Source organism: Sparus aurata, chromosome 8 (assembly GCF_900880675.1).
Source record: "Sparus aurata chromosome 8, fSpaAur1.1, whole genome shotgun sequence".
Taxonomy (NCBI): domain Eukaryota; kingdom Metazoa; phylum Chordata; class Actinopteri; order Spariformes; family Sparidae; genus Sparus; species Sparus aurata.
The window spans coordinates 31,928,682-31,952,423 of record NC_044194.1 but is presented as its reverse complement, the minus strand read 5'-3'; the positions used below and the strand labels follow the sequence as shown (position 1 = coordinate 31,952,423).

The 23,742-nt window shown below is 37.5% G+C and overlaps 1 protein-coding gene across 2 annotated transcripts in view; it reads right to left on the bottom strand.

The window, feature by feature from the left end:
* Positions 1-22,515, bottom strand: part of plcg2 (phospholipase C, gamma 2) — a 53,372-nt gene extending 30,857 nt beyond the window's left edge. Inside the window, exons 1-17 of one of the 2 annotated variants that reach the window (XM_030426119.1) lie at positions 22,327-22,515; positions 11,059-11,250; positions 8,702-8,851; positions 7,807-7,900; positions 7,652-7,699; positions 6,253-6,337; positions 5,968-6,048; positions 5,828-5,871; positions 5,644-5,716; positions 4,577-4,678; positions 4,168-4,286; positions 3,530-3,615; positions 3,274-3,391; positions 2,824-2,992; positions 2,624-2,719; positions 1,325-1,411; positions 462-631 (exon numbers count right to left, since the gene is read on the bottom strand). In XM_030426119.1, the coding sequence (XP_030281979.1) occupies positions 462-631; positions 1,325-1,411; positions 2,624-2,719; positions 2,824-2,992; positions 3,274-3,391; positions 3,530-3,615; positions 4,168-4,286; positions 4,577-4,678; positions 5,644-5,716; positions 5,828-5,871; positions 5,968-6,048; positions 6,253-6,337; positions 7,652-7,699; positions 7,807-7,900; positions 8,702-8,851; positions 11,059-11,242 (1,706 nt within the window). In that variant the 5' untranslated portion in view covers positions 11,243-11,250; positions 22,327-22,515. Of the gene's footprint in view, positions 1-461; positions 632-1,324; positions 1,412-2,623; positions 2,720-2,823; positions 2,993-3,273; positions 3,392-3,529; positions 3,616-4,167; positions 4,287-4,576; positions 4,679-5,643; positions 5,717-5,827; positions 5,872-5,967; positions 6,049-6,252; positions 6,338-7,651; positions 7,700-7,806; positions 7,901-8,701; positions 8,852-11,058; positions 11,251-20,941; positions 20,963-22,326 lie in introns of those variants that run through there. The other variant, XM_030426120.1, reaches the window with a different exon arrangement.
* Positions 22,516-23,742: the final 1,227 nt, after the last annotated feature.

The following is a 23,742-nucleotide window of genomic DNA, read 5'->3' as shown; positions in this document are numbered from 1 at the left end:
GTCACTTTATATGTCAAATTGGAATAGTAAAGTGAGTTAACACATGACAACAGGATGGTGTATTGGGTACAAAGGTTGTTCTCCAGACTGGAATAGGTTGCATCCAAAATGGTCATCTTATCTTTCACATCCCACTAGCTTATCATTATACAGTACATGAACCAGGAGGATAGAAGGAAATACTTGTGAAGGAATAACTGTGTCACATTCTATATCCACATTGATTATGCCAGGTCAACATGGCTCCTCCAAATATGGCTGGGAAATGTAATAATCTTCTGACCAAAGCAGTCTTTTTTTCAAAAAACAAAAAACATTCTCTTTGGATCTTATTTGAAGAAGATGCATGTTTTTTAGCCACAGCCTTTGGAAGAACCTGCCCCCTATGATGATACTGTTAATCACACATTCCCCAAGGTTTGGTTGGGATGGGCATGATATCAAGACATTCGATGTAGTACCAGAAAGAGAGGGTGAAGTCTGTGACAAAGGTGTCACTTTCTCTGACCAAGAAGGTGCCATCTCTTCCTCCGGTCTCTGCACAGTAATCATGGATGAGTCGCTCAGCCATCACCCTGCCCTCCTTCATACGACCGTGAAACCATGGCTCTGAAGTGTGCAGGTCCTGGTACTGATAATGACAAAAACAACAATGGTTTTCACATATTAAGACATTTTTGTAGGACAAACTAATTATCTTTTACCTACCCAACTTACATACTGTAATTAATGTTAGCACTTTTCATATGTACATGTGTGTTCTCCTGCATACTTCCCCCACATATTTCTGTATCAGCAGTAGCCATAAAAATGCAGGATCAGCATTTAATAATAACAAATCAATCATAATCATAGTGACCTCGGTCAAATGGTAGTAAATATATCCTATGGAGTTTTCATGTAAACCAAAAGAGTTATGTTAACATTCAGTGTTTCTCATCAAAATGCATTGTGAGTATCCAGATTAAGACCTAACAGAGGCTGAATGCATGAAATCAGATTTGTTTGAATACTATGACACCAGCACTGTTTACATCCATGTTTGCTGGCTTGCACTGTTCTTCTTCCATTCCTTTTATTGATGCTTTGCTGTGTTTTTTGGGGCGTTATCAGCACCAGCGATAAGTGGAATGGCTCGCACCTCTAACCTTTGATCCAATAAAAAATCTTAACTTCTTCACTTTTTGCAGTTGTGTTGCAATTATTTCCATGATTTGATTGTAACAATTCTGGATATTTTACAGTAAACCACATATAGCAGATTGATTTTAAATTGAAAACAATGCAATAAAATTCAGCAGCAAATTTCCTCTCTCTCTTTTACCTTCCTGGGATCTTCTTCCTCCTGCTCATACTCTTCTGCATAGTACAACTTGTCATCAGAGATCACACAGTAGTGCTTGTTCCATCGCTGAGAAAGGGAAATGAACATTCACATGTTAAGTTCACATGCAAACAAGCTGCTCACACATGGAACTTTTCAGAGCAACATGCAAATGTTTTAATACTCAAAATTCCTCACTGAAATTTAAATATAGATTTTCTCTATAGCCACAAGGGAATTCCCACAATTACTCAATATTCATATGAAGAATAAGTTAATTATTTCACATTGATAATGAGTTAATTTCTACAAGCAGGTATCTGTATATGAATGCAAAATATTTAGGCACGGCACAAGTTTTAGGTATGGTAAGCATTTTGGTTTCTGTTTTTAGTTGGAATAATATTGAACAATCACGTCTGAGCAGGCTTCGTTGGCATGCAGGTAAACAGTCTGTTCCTAGACTTAGCTTTTAATGAGGTTTTTAAAAATTGGATCTGTGGGATGCCCATTAGCTCAGTTGGTAAAGCAGGCATCCCATGTGCAGAGGCACTGTCCTTGCTGCAGCAGCCTAGGGTTTGAGTCTGACCTATGGCCCTTTGCTACATGTCACCCCTCCTCTCTCTCATCCTGTTTCTTGTCATTTCTGAGCTGTCCTATCAATAAAGCCATAAAAAGCCCCCCCCAAAATACTTTACAAAATGAATCTGCATTCATATGCATATAAATTAACAGTTGTTAATGTCTCTCAACTCCAACTCCATCCTCACGTCTGAAGTTGCTACCCAGGCTGTAAACAATGGTTTGCACATGTTCAGTGATGACTTTTTCTCTGCAGGAGGTATGAGACTCCATCAGATGATCAGAACCTTCCTATTCTCTGGCAGCAGAACCTTACTGTACTGCACAAACACTAAAATGTAACAAAGCTGGTGTACTTGGATAATCCATGTACTTTCCATATGGTCTGTAGACTGCTACACATGTTCAAAATGCTACACGTCATATTGACAGATGGCCAATATGACCTCATTTTTATATCATTCCTAATGTTTCTACAGCCACTATTCCAGTTGTATTAATTAACTGCATTTATTTTATCTTGGTGTAAATTACTTTTTGCCACCATAATAATCAAGTTTCCCTGGACAGTTTCAGCACATGTAATATTAAATGCTCCACTAATCATTTTGGTAATGTTGCTTTTGACCAGTCAACATTAAATTAGTAAATACATATTCTTGGTGTTATATAAGTCTTTGGTGTCTTGCCATACCAATCTGACCCCTCTACCAGTACCTGGTCCACAGGGTCCCATATCTCCAGGTCCCCCTGTTTTTGCCCCTTCCTGAAGTCTTTACTGGTTCCTGCTCCCTCGACACTGAGCTTCTTGTGCTGCACATGGATATCAAGGAAGGCACAGTCATAGGCATTAATAATGACAACACACACACACATACACACACATGCACACACACACACACACACACACTCTGTACCTTGAGTATGATCTTGCCTTTCAGCTGTGTAGGTGAAGGAAGCTGCTCAGCCATGTGCTCCACAGGTTCAGATAGCAGTTTGTCTCCAAACACCTCTCTGAAGATGCGTGCCATCTGACGCTGCTGCTCTAAAGGACAATGCTCCTCTATGGATAGGATCACTGGGAATCTGAGGCAGATAAACATATTCATCAAGATTTGCCAAGAGAAAGGGGCCAAAAAACACAGAAACTATTACATTTTGAATAGTTAACATCAAATTGAGACAAAAACAATACCATGATGTAGTCCGGTCACATAAAATAATTATGCTAAAAGAACACAAGATTCATCGCCAAGAGTAGATTCAGTAGCATGGGAGAATAATTTACAAAATCCCAAATAAATGTGAATGTGTGTGTGTGTGTGTGTGTCAAAGACATGGTGAAAGTGTTTTTTTTTTATTCTTACTCTGATGTGACAAATGCGTGTTCATTAATAGCTTTGACCACATCCTCAAACTTGATCTTGGTTGTCCTGGTCCAGCCATGGTAGATGATTGGCTCCCCGGGCCCCTCCCAGCAATCCACTAGAAAGATGCAGAATCGCACAAAACACATACACAAATTGCTAAAATTGAGACCAATTAAGTTAATATCATAGCTAAATGTGAAGGAAAACACATCCATGATATAAATGTAGCGCAGTGGAGCTGTTATATACTGACATTCAACACAGCGGCACCCCAGACGCAGACAGCGTACATAAGCCTCTGTGGACGACTCACTACGAAGCTGATCACCTGTCAGGTAGCTATTGAGGAACACACAAAACAGGAGACATGCTAAATCATATTTATTTGACAAAGTGGAAATTTGGGTCTTTTTTATTTCCTCTGCTGCACACACCTACTCCTGACACACCTGACTACATAAATGGTCTCATTTTAGTACAATAGTATGAATATTGAAATGTCTCCAGAAAAACAATGTTTTTGTCAAACCTTGTGAAAACTAAATTAAAACTTGGTCGTGAAAAAAAAAATTGTAAGTTACTACACACCAGATTCCATATTAAATAGTGACCTGTCAGCATCATCCACTTCTTCAAAGTCCCATATTTTAAAAACTGTCTATGTCATATTGCAGCTCTAGGTGCTCTATAAATATAGTGACAGTAACTAACGCTTAATCCACAGTGAAATGCACACAGCCTGTATTCAAAAACTGTGCATTCAGCCTCACCCACCCCTGAAAATGGAGCTGAAAATGAACATAATGTTTATATGATTTGCTTTGATTTACTCCATATAAAACATGTGTAGTTCTATTATTACTTGTATAGTGTGTTTGGAGTCATACTGACGTGTTGTGAGAGGAGCTGATCCAGTAATGGGACAAAGGGTTGTTCATGTCCAGGTTGCTGATCTCTGAGAATTTCTCGTCCCACACAGAGTTCTCTTTGGAAAACAGGAAACTGAGGAACTACAAGTGGAGAAAGGGTTCACATTTAACAACACAGTCCCACATTACTTATGTGACTTCTTCAAGTAATGATAATACTTTATATAACAAACAACAAAGCTTTTAGTAATATTTTTAATTCTGGCCTAACACATTGAACTACATCCCTATGATTTACACTATTTAGTCTTCTGTTTCCCATCCAACTCAGTGAAAACAGAAAACACTTTCTACATACTGTGACCTGTGTCTTAGTCTTTTACATCTTTTTCTGTCACAAAAACAATACATGCAGGCACAGAGCAGAATACCTCGCTGACAGTGAACTCAGGATCATTGGTTTTCCTCATGGTGTCATCGATGAAGGTAGTCATCACTTCTCTGACCTGGTTCAGATCACTGGCCCAGGATTCCTGAGGTTGAAGGGACACAGAATGAGGGAGAATGATATTGAAGCCAATGTTAACACTGTGGGACTAATACATAGTCAATACTCAAACTGATTTGCTTATGATTTCTAGGTGTCTGTTGTCTTATTATTATACGAATGCGTCATTCAATCTGGAAACTTGTGATTTAATGCTTATTTAAAACTTAAAGTTTGAAGTAAGAATCTCATCACATCTTGCCTTTGGCCAAACTGATGTTAACACTGGATGTCAAAAACATTTCCTCGAATTAACTGTCATTCATCATTAAACTTGTTGCTTGAAAAAAAGAACATTTGATCCCGTCTTTAAGTATTGCAGGTAACTCTAGAACCATAGGGGGCAGCATAACTGCTAACTGCTGCTGACTTCCTATTCCTTGCTGTAGCTCTCTCTGGCTAAAGCGACTAGCTTGCCATTATCTAGTAGCTCAGTTAGTCATGGAGCTAAGTGGGCTTATTAGCTGACTGCAGTCTTCCTGCAAAGGGTCTATCAGACTCCTGCTGTACATTGTGGTAATGAAAGAAAGGGGACAAATGTCTTTAGTACAATACTGTGCAACACAGTGAATAGTTGTGTTTTGAACATAAAGTCAGTATTGTTGTTTCATTCTGTTGATAATGTTAGTTCATTTTTTGAATGTTAGAAACAAAAAGAATGGCCATATCTTACGAATTGCCCCTTTAAATCTTATAAATTAGTGTATTGTTTTTATTAACTTAAACATTACTAGGATTCCAGCTAGACACCTAATTTTAAAGCGAAATTACAAAAATAATGAACACTGATTAATTAATGATGAATATAAATAATTACAGCGCTTATATGTTACGATACAAATAATTCGGAAAGGACAGAGAGAAAGGTTGTTTGACAGATACAAAAGAGCAGAAAAAAATGAGTCAGACATGCAAAGCTACAACAATATCAATCAATGTAGATTATTTTACCTTTTGCTCATAGATAAGGAACCGCTGGAAGTCATGGAGCAGAACTGCTGAGGCATCTGGTTTGTCTGTGTTACTGTACAATGGAAGAATGGAAACATGATGAAAAGCTATAAATTATTGTTATAATTTCGGTTTCATTCACATCAGGGTCTGTTAAGATCAATTTAAGCAAATGTGAGCTCACCCCAGAATGAAAGCACACGATTCTTTTTTGAACTCATCCAGGATCTGAGTTAAAAAACAAAGGGGGATGAAAATGGGATAACATATGTATAATAATACATGCAGTGCATATTTACTTTTATATAACAGATTCAGACTCACCTCTTTCTGCTCAAACATTATATGGTTGTACAATTTATGAAACTGCTCAAAATCCAGACGGTCTTTCTTTGCTCCCACTTCCTGTGAAAGCACAACATGAAAACTTGAATGAGACAACAAGAGCACCTACTCAAAGTTTTTTATTTCAAATCACACAATGTTTAACCAATCATTTTTAATATCGAATATGTCATAAGAGACGCAATTTTTGGAAATTGTAGAATTTAATAATTGTTACAGGTTACAATAATTACACAACGAAGATATGACATGAACGGAGAGTACCTGGAATTTGTCTTTGAGAGCGCGAGAGCCGGGGGTTTTGTAATTGAGCAGAGGAAGCAGTGCCTTCAGTTCTTTCATGGAGATGCTGGTTAAAGAAACAAAATGACAGTATGCATCCAGTGGCTTGAGTAATCATATATGGTTGTTTATCATGATGATCTTTAATCTGTAATTTTTAAAATACAGTTTTTGACTGTAAGAATTGAAGTAAGCAAAGAGAAAGTACAAATGTTATCAACTTACAGGATTCCATTTATAAAACACAATACTGATTTAATTTACAGAGCTACACTCTGATAATTTGTATTTTAATTAATGTACTGTAAAGGGTCATATCAAATGCAATGTTTAACCTTGAGTCAATGTAAATATATTGATGAGTCAGATCAAATTAATGCAGACTTAAAGACAAACCTTATGATTTATTCAGTTGTTACACATTAAGTTAAGGGAAACTTAAACATAAACATAATGTGTTTTTCAAGTGTTTATTATGGCCACACATGCAAAACAGGACCCAAATGCAGACACAGGACCAGGCAGATTCAGGACAAAAAGCAAGCTTTAATGAAAGCTGTTAATTAGTCCAAAAACACCAAGCAGAGACAAGCAGACAGATAGGGAACAAAAAGCTGGCAAACACAGGAAATGAAGAAAACAGTCAAACAAGAACAGAGAGCAAACCATAAATCCAAGGTGAACACAGGGAGCACATAAGGAAAGACAAAGGAATGCAGGATAACAGAGTAACGTGATGATGAGAACTGAACAGACGGACCAGCAAAGAGTGAGGGGAAAACACAGGCTTAAATACAAACAAACCTAATGAGGGGATGAGGTGCAGGTGGAGTGAGGCAGAGAAACACAGGTAAGGGAAATTAACGGAAATATACTAGAAACGGAAGGGGCGGCTGGAAAACACTGGAAAGATGAGAGTGGAGGTGTGGAGGGAAAGCAGACTGGGGAAAAACTCAGGTAACAGGGCGTGACTAATTAATCAGATTGAACACAGGTGTGGAAGCAAAAATCAGGTTGGTGAGGAATACAAGAAAACAGGAGGGAAGACAGAACACTGGAAAAGGGAAAAAAACAAAACTCACAACCAGAAAACACGTGTAAAACACACATACAATGAACAAAAATGAAGTATAACACATAAAAGTAATGCATTTCAAATTGCTTATTCAGGCTCATGTAATAAATCACACATCTGGTTATCTAATCTACACACATCGATTCAACATGATATAAAAAAAATAACTTTGCATTTAATGTGATCCTTTACATTGAACTTACGTAACAGAATTAGAATACTTGGAATACTGTCTTTAGGGAAATCATTTTCATTGTTTCTTCTAGTTAAGCAGGACTGAGTAAACAGATCATATATGTATAGTACCTGTTTGTTTTGGTCTGGTTGACAGAATACATCTGCTTCCTCAGCCAACTGCAGGGGAAATAACAAAGAGAGATCACTGACCAGACAAGCTGTCCTCATTAATAACTGTGTGTGTGTATGTGTGTGTGTGTGTGTGTGTGTGTGTTTGTGTGTACCTCTCTATAAGAACTGGAGTTGGAGCAGCCAATGTCTCCTGCCTCAGCAAATCAAGTCCTATCAGCCATTTATGTGCTTCTTCAACAGAATCAGCTGGAAATTGAGCAATACATAATATTTTAATACTGTACTAAACAAACTTTGTGGGGTGATGAGCATTGGATCTTTCTTACACAAGGAGAGCTGGTCGATATTCCAACATATTGCATCAAAGCAGTAGATGTGACCTTAAAGTTAAAATGAAACTAATAATTACAATAAGTACATTCATATCATCTGTTACAGTAGTATGATTTTTTGTTTGTTCGGTGCTCCACTGTGTTTCTGAGAGTTTTTTACTGTAACAAGTATACAATGCTCTACTGGACATGGAGTATTTTTCACTTCATGTAAATCTATAAAGACAACATGTCTACATTTTTTGTAAAAGTGCATCATTAGAGAGTTGGAGTAAGGACTTAGCCTAGCTTAGCATAAAGACCAGAGCCATTCCTGCTTTGTTCAGAGGGGAAAACATGTAAACCAACAGCTCCAAAGCTAACTGATTATCACTTTGGGTCGTGTTAATTTAACCTGTGCACAAAAAGAAAAGTACAAACTGACATATGTGGTTGCCTAAGCTAGGCTAACCACATCTTGATCTCACTCTGTAACAGAACAATTAGAATAGTTTCCAAAATACTAAATGATTCCATTCAATTTGAAAATCAGCATACTGGAAGTTTTCATTCGAAATTCTTTGACTGGCCTAAAATTATTAAAATCAAACATATCCAAGACAAATTCATTTATTAAAGGTTTAAACAGAGTACTACAGAAATACACTTTCATAAGAAGTAATTAGCAAATGTTACTTGTCTGAAGTCCAGAAACACACATATATAAGGAGCTCACCTCCTAGACTGAGGGTATTGAGAACAAACTGTGAGCCATAGAAAATAGTGAAGCAGGTATCTTCATCGTGTTTGTCCTTGCCATCTTTGAAACGCTCAAAGTCCTTGGAGTTTCTCCCCGGACGAACCTCTCTGATCTCAAACAGGTCCACTGAAACACGGCACACATATTTCTGGTAGTTATTATTGTGAAGTAGATGGTTTGCTTTTGTACATCGTCACTGCTGAGGAAGACATTCATCTATAGTCAGGATCACAAGACACAAGTAAGAGTTGTAAAATGGTTCTTTTTTTTTTTTTTATTTCACACATTTGCAGCTCCCTGCCATAGTTAGCATTCTTTAGGGGGTGCTGATTTTCACACTATAACAGAGATGCTGTCAAGTTCAATACATTGAAACATGGACAAACATGCACGCTAGCATCTAAACAGTTGGTTAGAGGCTCTACTGCTACTTTCATACTGCTTGTCAAGAGACTAACAGCATAATAAGTAATGATAATAATAAAAAGTATCATTTTTGTTTATGTTTACTGTTACTTCTCAAAACACATTGTGTGTATTCTTGAAGCCCGACAAACCCGTTGATTGCATTTCCTCCCTTAGAAACATCAGAATATTTTGAATCCTGTGTCATTTACGTTCATGTTTGCCAGCTCAGACTCTTCTCCTTCCAGCCTTTGTGTACACAATGCTATGCTTTATCATGCCTAACCATCACTGATCAGTGGAAAGAGAGTGAAACTACTGGTAGGGTCACCTGGACCCTACCAGGTGACCCTACCAGTAGTTATGCACACACAGACACATGTGCTTGCATGTGTCTGTGTGTGCATGATACAAACAGAACTGTAGCCCACTTGTAAACAATTGTTTTATAGCATTACCAGAAGCAAAGAAAAACTCTACATGGTACATTTAAAGGACTATAATTCAGTGAGGCAGATAATTTGTTTAGAAGTGATGACAGATCTTACGATCACTATGCATATAATGTAAAATGTACAGTAACGTGTTTATTGGTCCTTGTTATAAGCACTAAGCACACAGTTTATAGACTCCTTATGAAAATTAATAACTGCTTAATGAATTTCCTTTGTTTATAATAGGGCCGGGACTTTAACGCGTTAATTACGATTACACAAAAATTAACGCGTTAAAAAAATTAACGCATTTTAATCGCACTTATTTTTGCACCGCGGAAACGTTTCTCACTGGAAGAGTTTCAGGGGTACCGATTATACTGGAGCACCAACTAACGTTCATGACTTCAGACAACAACAATGAACGAAGAAGCAGATGAGACTGCTTTGGTTGGTCCCGTGGATGGGAAATTTTGTTTTCAAAAGCGGACGGATGGCAGCGTAGATAAGAGCATGCTATTGCTGCACTTTATGGCAAAAATTGCACTGGTCGGGGCAGCGTTTAGCTCAGTGGGTAGAGAGGGCGTCCCATGTGCCGAGGCTCTGCAGCGGACCCAGGTTTGACTCGCGGCTTGGGTCCGTTTGCTGCGTGTTACTCCCCCTCTCTCTCTCTCTCCCTGTTTCCTGTCATATCTTCAGCTGTTCTGTCAATAAAGCCATAAAAGGCCAAAAAAATATTTAAAAATTGCACTGGTCTGTTGGTCTTGAAAAAACAAAAACAATGCTTTGTTGCTTAAGCTTCTGTATTCAGTCATCATTCAATGGTATACTAAAATCCATGTGAAAAAATTGCTTCTCACTGTTCTCAGGTCAAATATTCATGTGCGATTAAAATGCGATTAATTTCGATTAATTAATTACAAAGCCTCTGATTAATTCGATAAATTTTTTTAATTGAGTCCCGGCCCTAGTTTATAATCATATTACAAACAAAAATTGAGTTTAACTAACTTACCTATTATGTCATTATTAATCTTGTAATTTTTTTGTCGCATATTCATTTCAGACATGACAAGCTGTTAATTATGCACTTATTGTCCACACTCATAGATACCAGCCAGCTAAACACGCTTGTTTTTTCTTCATGCATTATTCCCTGAGAAATTAACAAAAAATGTCAATCGGTCAAACGGCCAATGTCATAATGTCACAAGTGCAAAAAAGAAAAAAAAAAGATCCGTCCCATTATCTGGAGCCACACAAAATATGACAGGGTGTATTTTGTGCATTTTGAGACTCGTCCTCCATCTAAGTATCATGGAAATCTGTGAAGTAGTTTTTGTGTAATCCTGATGGCAAACCAACCAACAGACCAACAAGAACCCAACCAACCAATGAGTGAAAATATAGAGGTAGTTATGCAAAAACTTTTCAGTCCAATGGTTTTACTGGGGAGGAGATTTTGCCAGTGTTTTAAAAATACTTCATACTCACAGACACCATCAGTCTTGTCTGCAGTGCGTGTCCAGGCCACCTGCCGGGTTTCCATGATGACCTGCACAGTGAGCCGCTCCGCCTTCTGCCGGAACACTGTCATGACCACACCCATCTCCATGTCCCGTTTGATCACGATCTTCTTGTACTCTGTCATCTCGCCCTGCTGCCCCCAACAAGCCATCCCTGCAGCTGAGAAAGGACGGAAGAGACACAGAAACATTCATTCATTGGCAGTTGAAACCTCTGTAAAGGGATTCTTGATCTTGATTATTATCATTATTACTTTTAATATTATCAATACTCATATGTCAATTAGTAATCTTGTTATTACTGCTGTGGCTGCTGTACCCCCTGCTGTTTTACCAGACAGTTGTGCACAAATTTCTGCTTTTTTGCTGTTTTGCTTCCAATGCTAATGTAGACTACAGCATACAGATGTATTTTTTTTTCAACAGATTAGGCTTTTGGCACCTTACAGTAACATAGCCAGCAGCCTAAGTGTAAAATAATCTTCCTGTGACACATCTATGGGTCCTGCAAAGGCTTTAAAACTTGAAGTTCAACTGCAGCAAGCTTCCCCTTGCAGCACCATGAATCTAACTGAACTCCAAGCCTTAAGGAGTCACAAAATCAAAAATCACTTTGGAATGATCACAGCATAAATTATGAGTTGTGTTTATTTGAGCTTCATGCCTCATATTCCATCATTGTTAAATTATGTGACATTTAATGTTATGTTCCTTAATATGTTTTACTTAACATGGCAGACTGACAAATATGTATCTCTAACATCTCTTTGTCCTGTTTCTCATCATACACTTAGTGGTTGCACAGTCATTATATAGTAATATCATTTTTAAAATTGATTAGACTTTATTTACATCTTGAAACCTAAATTCCCTTTTCTCTTCCAACATGTTGAAGACATTATTTTCACAATATTCAAAATAAGTCCAGCCAAACATAGGCAATTTATTTAGTTTTATTAAGCTCCTCTTTTTAATAACAAACTCTGAAGACATTCTTTAGAAGACAATGCAACAGTTCTATAATTTGAGATGACTGTGAATATGGGTGAAAATTTCCAAAGGAAAACACATAGACCAAGAAGGCAATATACACTGATCAGCCACAACATTAAAACCACCAGCTTAATATTCTGTGGGTTCCCCTTGTTAAGCTAAAACAGCTCTGACCCATCGAGGCATGGCCATAAGACTTCTAGGGGTGTCCTGTGGTCTTCTGCATTGGGGCATTTGTCGCGGATCCTTTGGGTCCTGTTTGCTGGGTAGTGGGGCCTCCACAGATCAGACTTGATCAGACGCTCGATCAGATTGGGTTTCTGGGAATTTGGAGGCTGGGTCAACGCCTTGAGCTCTTGAGCGCCATTGAGGAGTCCCCTTGCAATGAGTGGGTATACTTGGCCCACAGTGGTGTTTGGATGGGCAGTATGTATCAAGTGGCATCCACATAGTTGCCAGGACCCAAGGATTCTTAGCCAAACATTACATTGTAACAAAATTATGAGTGTTATTCATATCACCTGTTAAGGGATTTAATGTTGTGGCTGATTGGTGTAAATGTGTTAGAAGCGACTTGGACCACTATTTCAGTGTTCATGATAGTCTTTCATTTCACCTGCAGTTTCTCTACTGCAAGCTTGACCAATGAATCCCAACTCTGCATTATGTAATACTTAGCTGAGAGTACTTGAACTAGGACTAAAAAAAGGAATTTGGTCAGTTCAGTCAAGATGACAGAACTACCTTGTTTTCACACATGAAATCCAAGACAAGACGTGGAAATCCTAATTTCATATATTACGTGAGAATTAATGGTCCTCCTAGAATCCTTAGTTCTGACAAAAGACAGTCTTCTTATGGTAACCAAGAATTAGGATCTTTTTTGCCAGGATTGCCATTTTGGGCTCAGTCAGGGTCTCATGAAGTCATATTCTGTACATTCACATTACCTGTGTTCTTACCTTCTTTTTTAATCTGCCTTTGATTATTTTTAAGATTATTATTATAAAAGGTCCAAAGGCAGGTAAATATTACCATTGTAATTTACCAGATCTGAAATAGGCATCTTCCAATTCCTTGTTTTAAAAAACAATGGTCCAAAATGTAAATATTTTCATTACTATCATATATGACTAAGAAAAACAGTAAATATGAATAGATAAAAAGCTGAGACCAACAATTACATAAAAAAAATGAACAGATTGTCAAGATATTCACATAGTTTTCTGCCAATCAAATAACAGATTTTTAAATTAACCGTTTCTACTCTTCCAGACACATTCTGGCTTTGACAGAGCCAAGAAACAATCGAAACCTAAAAGCAACATCCTTATTGCAGGTCTTCGTCACTATTTCCACAACAGTTCTACACCTCAGATTGAAGTCCTATGGAATTGCTCTCAGTAGTGCTGCTTTCAGACACAAACTGAGCTGTGTGATGACTAATTAATCTTGTTTCACTGTGTCTGGATTCAGGAAACTGACGTCACTACAAATGTTCTGATGAGTGGGTGGAAGAACATAAAATCCACAGAATCTATTTTTGTCTGACACAGCCTCTTATAGCTCAAGCACATTTTTAGACTATTGACTTAAATGGATCTAAATATATCTGCTTTAGTAATCCTTTATTGATACTGACATTATAGATACATACAAACACACACACATTGTAAATATTGTTGTTTTTGGTATGACTGTTGAAGGACTATGACCATTTGACATGCCTCTGAATTTCCATGGGTTTTGGACACTGCACAAAGGAGGCCATTATGTGGCACTAGAGAAAACTGCGTAATTACATGTTATGTTTAAGAATGACAAGACTGCACTATGTACATTTCAAGTCAATGAAATAATGATTGTTAGACAAGGCTAACTTCCTGCTGCCATTTGGTGTTGGAATAAAATATACCTCCTAACTGGCATGTAGAAAGTGCTCTGTGCAGGACTCCAATTTTGGAAAACTGTACCATTTACACAAATGTCCTGTTTCATGGTGAATAATTCCTTGCTACTACAACAGTGTCCAATTAGAACTCACTGTTTGCCATCATGACAGCCTTAAGGATTTTCTGACTAAATTTGAGGCTAGCAGGAGTACTTGGAAGGGAAAAAAAAAAACATGTTATTTCCCATTGCCACTGGGTGGTGCTACAACTGTAAGCAAAATCTGGCATGTTAATGTTCAGGCCAGTACCCTTATCAAACCTGTAAAGTTGATGCAGATTTAACCATGTGAAGTAGAGTTACATCAACTTCCTGTTTCAAGGTGATACATTGACCTTTGCCGCACCACCACAGCCATGCTCTTCAATGCAATTCTCACAATTCTGACAATACAGCATCCTGAAGGTCTTAAAGCTGCAGTCTGGAGTTTTGAGAAAAAGTGGACTTATTCCCTGCCTTCAAAGCCCGTCTCCACAGAGGAGCCTGCTGAGCACGAGCAGACTTGTAACCACGGTAACAGAGGACACCAGATTACCAAGACGGCGCATTCAAAATAACAACAACAAAATAAGCCCCGATTATTTCTTTCTGACCAATACAACTAAAGTACAATGATGAGGGCCTCAAGCAGATCACTGTAGAAATCCTGAGTAACAAACAATATTCCTCACATCGCGGTAGACGGAGTTACCAGCTAATTATTACTGGGCGCAACATTTTTGCCATGCTGCCTTTCTGAAGCATGAGTAACATTATTTCTCTAAACCAATTCAACCACTTCAGAGTGTACTGAACACAAACTAACGTCATTATAACTGCCTGGTCACTTGAAAGACACTTTTGCTAACCAGTAGCCATAAAGACAAAGCTAAACACTGGAGTTAGCATACAAGCTAACAAGCTACAAGCGACAAGCTACGCAGCTCGACTGCAACATCGTACGGCCATATGTGCTATTGCGAGTATTACTGTAACCACTGCCACCATAGCCTTGTGGTTAAACATTTTTCAGCTCTGTTATTGTTGTCTGTTCTCCGCCATTGTTTACAGTTTGAGTTTGAGCTTGAAGCTATCTGACCAGGTGAGAGCAGACGCTGTGCCTGTGTAGAGGGACTGCCAAGTAAGCGCTGCGTGAGGGAAGGGGGCTGCCAGCAGAGTATGCATGAGAGTGATTGACACTTCTCAGACACTCTCCTTGGCTCTGATTGGTTGTACTGAGCTGGGAGTGGTGGATTCTTGCAAATCAAATTAAGGCCACTGGGTGGAGCAACAGACAGTGGATTTTTACACAGCTGACCTGTATCTTATCCTACTGTCAGATCATGATGAAAATTTAAGCAAATATAACCAAAAAAAATGTTACAGACTACAGCTTTAAGTATGTTCTCAACATGTTTGAGGTGGCTGTGGTCATAGAAATGATAAATAATCGCTGTCACTGTTCAATGTGTTCAATCCTGCGCCGCCATGGTGAAAACCCAAGCTTTTAATAACTACTCATCACAAAGATGTTAGTTGTAGGTGGATCTTGTCAAAAGAGACAGACTTGCAAATGCAAAAATGAGCAGTAGAATTCAAAATGGCCGACTAGTAGCAAGTAGTAGCACCAAGAAAGTTTCTGTATATGTAAGTGCAGATAGATATGTGCACCGAATGTCATGCATGTACATCAAATTAGCCACAGGGGCTGTTTTAAGAACATTTTAATTTCTGTTGCCACTAGGTGGCGTTATGACTGTTACAGACTATTGTCATGTCAGTGACACTCAAGAAAACCGAATTACTGGGTTAGTCTGACTATGATCGGATTTTTAAGATGCATGTATATACCTTAGTCTGACTAAAATCGGACCGGATCGGATTTCTCATTGTTGAATTAAAGCACCCAGATTATTCGATTGATAGTCACATTACTCCTGCATGTATATGTTCCATCAGATCGGATTGGATTTTGCGTTCTGCGCAGGCGCAAGATTTTTTCCCGGGCGCCGTGAGCCAGAAGTAGACGGATGGCGGTGTCTTTCCTACGAAATCACCGTAAGAAAGAGCGCCATTGTGCATCTAGTTTGTGCAATTATCATGTACACCATATACGAAATGTACAAAGATGTAGCTTTGTCTCGCTCTTCGTACGCCATCTTTCTTGAATGCCGAGGCAGCTGGTGACGTAAAGAGGTCAGCCGGAGGTGTCTCTGTTTCCACTAGTTGAAATGGGTACAGCGCCACCTAGTGTACCAGGATATGACATGCTTTGGCCCAATAATCCGATTTTCTCACCGGCATGTATATTCGGATAATTGCAGTTGTCTGGTTGAGTAGCATAGTCGAAGTATGGCTGTAATCTGACTAAGCTGTGCATGTAAACTGCACTGACTGTCTTCAGACTGAGACTCTTAGCCTAAATGTGAAGTTTGGGGCAGATTTAACTATGTTCAGTTAAGTTCTAGCAATCGCCTGTCTTATGGCGCCACATCATCAATATAAATGATGTTATTCTCATTTTGAAGAATACAGACCATGTAATGCTTGTGATGTAATGATAATATGATAGTATAATGAAGTAAGTGCAGCCTTTCAAAGAAATATCTTAACAATAACTAATAATATCTTCAATATTTTAGAAAAAAATAAATGGACTATTGAGTTTTGTTAACAAAACATAAACACAACATGTTATATCGAGGTCAGCACAAATAATTGCATTCATACACATACTGTTGTTCAAAAGTGCATGGTAAGAAAAAATATATACAATGAAATTGAGAATATAACTGTCATGACAGTTCTACTGAAAATCCTGCTGAATACCAATAGCATCTTTAAACCAAAAGCATCTAAAACACAAGTAAACAAAGGTAAATATTCATTCATATCATGTCAGTAAGCCAATGATGAACTTTATCATTTCTAATTTGTACCTTCAGTATCTAGATACAAAATAATCTGAAATAATGCGCGCCAACGTACAGAACTGCAGAGTGAAAGTAAGTTTTTTAGGGAACTAATCTATTCTATAGCCATACTGTGCCATCAAGGCCACAGAATACTGTATACAGGGTCAACCACTGGTAAAACGAATTCCCCTATAAAATAAAAATGACATATATGATAAATGACATATTATGTGATACCCCCTACTTGTATGAATCCAGAGCCCCTTGCTCTCTTGTTTCTGTGTGTCTTCTCCAGCTGTGAATGGTCACCCGCTTTTCCTCATATACAAAAGCAGTATTAATATCAGATGCAAATATAAGAGTTCATATCCTGTTGTGACCATACTCTCTCTGTGCCTGAGTTCATTTTATTATTATCAGTCCACTGCCATTGCTTTAATATATCTCACTTCTCTTTAGTTAATCATTAATTCTACATACGGTATTTTCCCAAGGACATTGTCTTTAAATTCGCACAAAACTGGATAATAAAAGAGTAATTGCTGAAAGTTTCCCACCCTCTTGTCTGCAAATGGGTCATTCTACGAAAACGTGCCATTTTCCATTCTGAAAATCAGATTTTCAAAGTATTATTTCTATTGTGTTTAAGGACTTATTTGGTTTAAGTAGACCCTTACCTGTCAGAAAAATATGTGGTGCCATCTCAGGCTATATTATATATTTATTTATTTTCCTAAAATAATCACCATGCACATGTGAGTTTTGTCAATCATGTTACCATCACCTAATTATATTAAATAAGTAAATACGTTTTTAAAATGAAGATGGTTTGTTTACCATATAATACCAACTACATTTTTACATATTTTCATGTTAATACAGCTTAATGGGGTAGATTTTGTGTCAGGGACACAAAATGGCACGTTTTCGGAGAATGACCCAAATGTTTCTCAGTAAGTTTGGGATACTTTGGCACAGTGCAATGTTATGGCTCAAAGAGACTAGAAATATTTAGTGCAGTAACGGAAAAATGGGTGCCCATGACTTGTGGAGTTAAGAGTAGTGTTAAAAGAGTTTTCAACCTGATTCACCACAATACCTAATATTTAACTTGCAAATGAACAAAACAAAACAAAAACAAAAAGGTGGCGCAGGAGGAGCTCTGGCTAATTAAACTAAAGTATGATTCAGATGTGTTATGAAATATCAATAAAAAGGAATGGAGAATAGAACAGAAATCATTCTTAATGAAAGTCAAGATGGAGTTGGCACAGGGGCCACATTCTTTTAATCTAATGTGATTGAAAGAAATGCTTGTGGATGAAATTGGATTGAAGTCCACCTTACTGTCAATGTACAGAGCAAAAGCATGAAAACAAGGAAATGCAGTTACAATAATAATATACATATACTGTTGGTTATATTAATAAATGTGAAACCAAATGTTTATTGTGTCAATAACAATACATAACATAAATTATCTACACCTATGCTTATATGAAGACACATAATGCAAAAACTAAGAAGCATTCTTCTGTGTTCTGAAGACAAATTAATCATTAACTGACATTATTACACAACTATTCCCCCGTTTTTTCCAGCTGAAACCGTAAGAGGAGACTGTCCCAGCCTTAATCAGACTACCACATTTCTTCATACCAACACAGCAGCCATACCGAACACAAATACTTTTCCATTACAGCCATATGTGTTCATGTCACACATGGACCAACATATGTGAAAAACAGTGTTTATTTCAAATGAGGATGTGATAATAACGGTGTTGAATTTATACAGAGCAACACTTATATAAACTCATAAATTCACCATCAAACTCATTCATTAATTTCTTAAAGGTGCCACATGAACTAAAAGTATCTACAGAATGTGAAGGAATAACAGTTTTGACATACGTCTGTGCGTTGTGGATATATCCACTGAAGTCAACATGCTAACCAGCTAGCCCTAATCCATCCTATCCAAAGCTCCTGTGCTAGCTATGTACAGACCAACATTTCCCTGGTTCTCTGAGCTCCCAGTCTGGACTGCTAGCTGCACAGCTAACTGAGCTTACTAGCTTACAGAAGCTGCTGTTAGCAGCAGTAGGTGTTACTCTGGTGATATCTTTTTTTTGTATGAATTTCGAAAGGTGGCCAATTCTTGCAAATTGAACCTTTAAAATAAAACAACAAAAGCATAGAAAAAAATTCTCTCTGGTTAGAAAAAAAAAAATTAAGAAAATGCAGCGAAAAACAGGAAAGTGCCAGAAGATAAGATGACAGTGACAAAAGAGTGACCTAGCTGATGACTTTTTATATTTTTCAAAGTTAAACTTTCACCACAGTTCACTCACTTTAAATCCACTAGATCTCAGTGTTTTTATCGCTGCAGTTTTAGATTAAAGTAAGCCTGAATGTAAGCTATGTGTATATATATTCATAGGCTATGCATTAACAATAAATACAAATAAAAACAGCTTTCCAGCTTACACTACAACATGATTTAATCAAACTTTGCATACATATATATATATATAAATATATATATACCACATATAGTACATATATAGATATATAGATATATATATATATTAAGAATATAGATATAATAATGATATAATATATAATATATATACACACATACATATAGATACACACAAACATATAACAAATATGATAACTGTATATATACACATACATGGAGAATATATATATATACACATATATACCATATATAAATACACACATAATACAGAATAGAGACAGAGACAGGACATAGAGAGATAGATAATAGAGAAGAGACACAAAGACACAAAGATAGAGAGAGAGACACAAAAAAAAGGAGACACACACATAAATATAGTAGACACAGACGAATAGATAGAGAGAGAGATAGATAATAAGATAGACATATACATAGAGATATCAATACAGATATAAATATAATAGAGAGATAGATAGATAATATATATAGAGATATATACATATAGATAACAACATATAATATATAGACAATACAATATATATAATATATATATATATATATATACATATATAACATACATACATAAATATCATATACACACATACAACACACACACACACCACTATATACATATATATATATATATATATAATCTCTAATAAAAGCATTGGATATAAAAGTAAAGAAAAGAAAGATTTTCCCTAAAACAAAGTGTTAAGAGTGCATGTAACTACATGAGTTTGCCCACCTTAATGTAAGAAAAGCAGAAAAAACATGTTAATGGCTTGGTTGTGCTTAATCTTTCTGTATTAGCACTGAATAAAAAGATAACTGTATCAATGGCATGGAAAGGATTGCTTTAAACCTGCAGCAATAACTCCCAACTCTACTTCTCTACATAGCTATTTTGTCTCTTTTCGCAATGTATTTTTCCTTTAGCAAGAAGGTTGGTCAAGACATAGCAGAGCTAAAAGGAGTGAATATCAGACTTAATCAGGTGGACAGAAACATGACTCCAAATGAATACTATAGTATTGCTCCTTGTTGTGAAAATGTTAAAAGAGATGTCATATCTCACCAAAGAGCTCACCACAGGCAAACGCTAGACGAGCTAATTTCAGTGGCACAACCAAAAAAGAATACAAGTGGACAAAAGTAGCAAACATACTTGACCCATGGCTAGGCTTTTATAGTCCCAGTTTGGTGTATGAAGCAAGGAAAATTCAATGATCAGGAAATTAACTGTGTTATACATTGTTACACTCTGGTGACTTTATGATGTTATACAGTAAACGGTATACAGTTAAGGACACCATTTTTTCAAAAACTACTCCCAATTCAAAGATGATACTGACTTTTTATATTTATACTCCCAAACAACTAGCAGAAATGAAAAATGCAAACCAAACAAGAGCTCATGAGGTGAAAGTTTTCATTTGGAAGAAATGGTGACAATTTAAATGTAGGGAGCAGCAAAACCACTAGCTGCTGCTCTGTAGACTTGCTACTACTTGATGTGGCTATATTTACCTGTTGCTGTGAGCAAGCAGCTTAGTTAGCTGAGGAACTATGTGGTTCTAATAGCTGACTGGGGTGTACGGCAATCTCGGATAAAGAGGGAGTCACTGTGGGAAACAGGGAAACATATCTTAGGATAAGTTAATCCTAACCAGTACTGTATTTTTGGGGGCCAATGCAATGAGACCTCAAATGTGGTTATTAAAGGCTTCTGATGGAGATATATAATGGAGTCAGAATATCTTATAGTTTTATTACATTTATTAAGTTGTACAAAATGGAAGTACTTGTGTAAGGTAGAGATAGCTAAAATTAATCACTTGATTAAATTTACTCTGTAGCAGTCCACCACTAGTTGTTAGTTCATCAGGTTACCTCCTCAACGCATGGTCCAGCTTATGTACCGACTTCAGATGGGGTGCCTGAAAACACTTTTTGCTTAGCAGCAAACACATGGTATCGTAAAAAACAGTTTAAAAACACATTTTCAAATCAAATTGGGATCTCAGGGCTTGGATTACATTGGATGAGAAAGTCCCCATGTAGGCGGTGCGAGGCTCCAGAGATGTTTTGTGTCCTCCAGAAATGATTTGTGCTGGTCACCCAACATTACATCACATGGCGATGCATAGTTACTGACTAAAATTTCTCCTTTTGGGTAAGATGCTCTTTTCACTAGCATTTATATGACAGTGGCTCTCAGGCAATGTTGCTGTGTAATGCAAAAGTAATGTGACAAGTACAGTAACAAATGACTTCCTACAGGGAGTGAATAAGTAAACCATGACTTTTTAAATTAGTAACAACTAATGTGTAATATATAACTTTTTTGGGAAACTTTGTGTGTTAGGTTGTATATTAGATTAGTGGATGTAAATGGAAAATTGTTGTTTTTTATTTCAATAAATCATCAGATCTGTAGGCTATATGGACTTTTTATCAAGCCTTGTTGGTCAAACCATGACATGTAAGTAACAATACAAAAAGGTTTAGTAGCACTTATGGTGACACAATGATGTGGGGAAAACAAGCCTACATCCAAGTGTCAGCATACTGCACTCGGTTTTGTTTCGACCGTTGATACATAATTGTTTTTTCCTTCTAACAAAGCTTTCATAGAGTTCCTCCAGCACCTACCGCTCAGCTATGACCGGTGAGAGCAGGTGGAGCTGTGATAGCACATGTGCCTGTGTGCGATCATTACAAGCTGTATGACCGGGCTCAGGACTGACTCCATGCTGCGAAGCCGCCTGGTCAAACACAAACACTTTATCTGCAGCCCAGCAGATATGAAGTCAGTAAAAAGCGGATTTCCCCTCGTCTCGCTTTACTCTGTCACACCACGGCCACTTCAACACAAACTGAACAAAAGGATTTTAAGAAAGGCAAAGACTTACCTTTACAAGTGGTCGAATCTCTTCAGCTCAAGTAACCGTTTGTTTTGTTTTTTTTATAGGATCATGATTTGAAAGTTATGAAATGAAGTTAGAGAGGATGTAGAATGTTGACAAAAAAGGACAGCCGCAAAACGGTCAGTTCCTCTATCTGCGTGTACAAGGAAGTAAAAGTTAACTTGCATTATAGGCATAGCCTGCAACTTATAAAAAAAAAGGCCGGAAGCAGGGACGGTATCTATGCAAAGTACACCGTGCCAGTGACATCGGGTTTATATGAGCGGACGCAGTTTTCTGGATGAAGACTTACATTCTGTTCATAATGAATGTTTTGGACCGAGTTTGACTTTTTCTCTGAGTGTGAGTGAAACCGTCCACACAACCGCTCCCACAGCGGGCAGCAGTCTGAGCACAGCCCGCCGAAAAGTTGGACAGTCAGGTAAGCTGTTCCTCTGAAGTGGCCAAGAGGACTTACTTGTCCATCACCGCGGAGGACCCGGTCCGGAGAATGACTTCACTCACTGTAAACAGTCCCAGTTATTTCACATGAGAGAAGGATGGGAGAGACATAAATCTGCTGTGTGAAGTGCAGTGGTGAGAGGCGTATTTAAAGTAGCTCTGTACAGCCACACTTAAAATAAGGCTGCTCTGTCACAATGAAACGTCTGCTCTCAAAACTTCACTTCAGAATGACAAAGTGCTATCAGCATAATACTTATTATGCTGCAAAATGATCCCTTATGGAGTTCCATTAGTATGATCCTGACTCATACTGGAATATACTGACATATTCAATAGCAATTAGGGCTGTTGGGCAGAAAATAATAATTCATTTAATTTATATAGCGCCTTTCAGGGTACCCAAGGACACTCAACAAAGGGGAACAGACAACACAAAGAAAAAATGGATAAACAAAAAATATATATGAGATAAATAAATATAAGTTGATTGATTTGATGGGGCTGGATCTAGAGCTGATAGGCCGTATAAAAAGATGGGTCCTTGCTTTTGTCTTGTAAATGACTGGGTAAAGGAAAATATTCCAAAATGGTTGTAAACCACTGATTTAGAATTTAGAATGCAACTGTTTGGGCTCTCTGACAATGTGAGAGGCTTGAGAACGGTTCTGAAAAACATCTGAATAGCAAATACAATACAATTAAATCAACTTACGTTCAAGTAATGGTTAAGCTAATGTGACCTTTAGAAACAACGTGCAATTGACATCAGTTTGTTTCTCTAAAGTATGACTCCAAAGCCAAAACATTTTTGTATTAGTGGTCCTTGGTCTGAAAACACTGGCCTATAAGTGCACTGAACTGCCCTGACCTGTATGACAGGTGCTTACTGTACATGTAAAGTTTCATCAGTTGGTTTCTTTTGACGTATAAAGAGATAAAGGGTGACTGTCCATACAA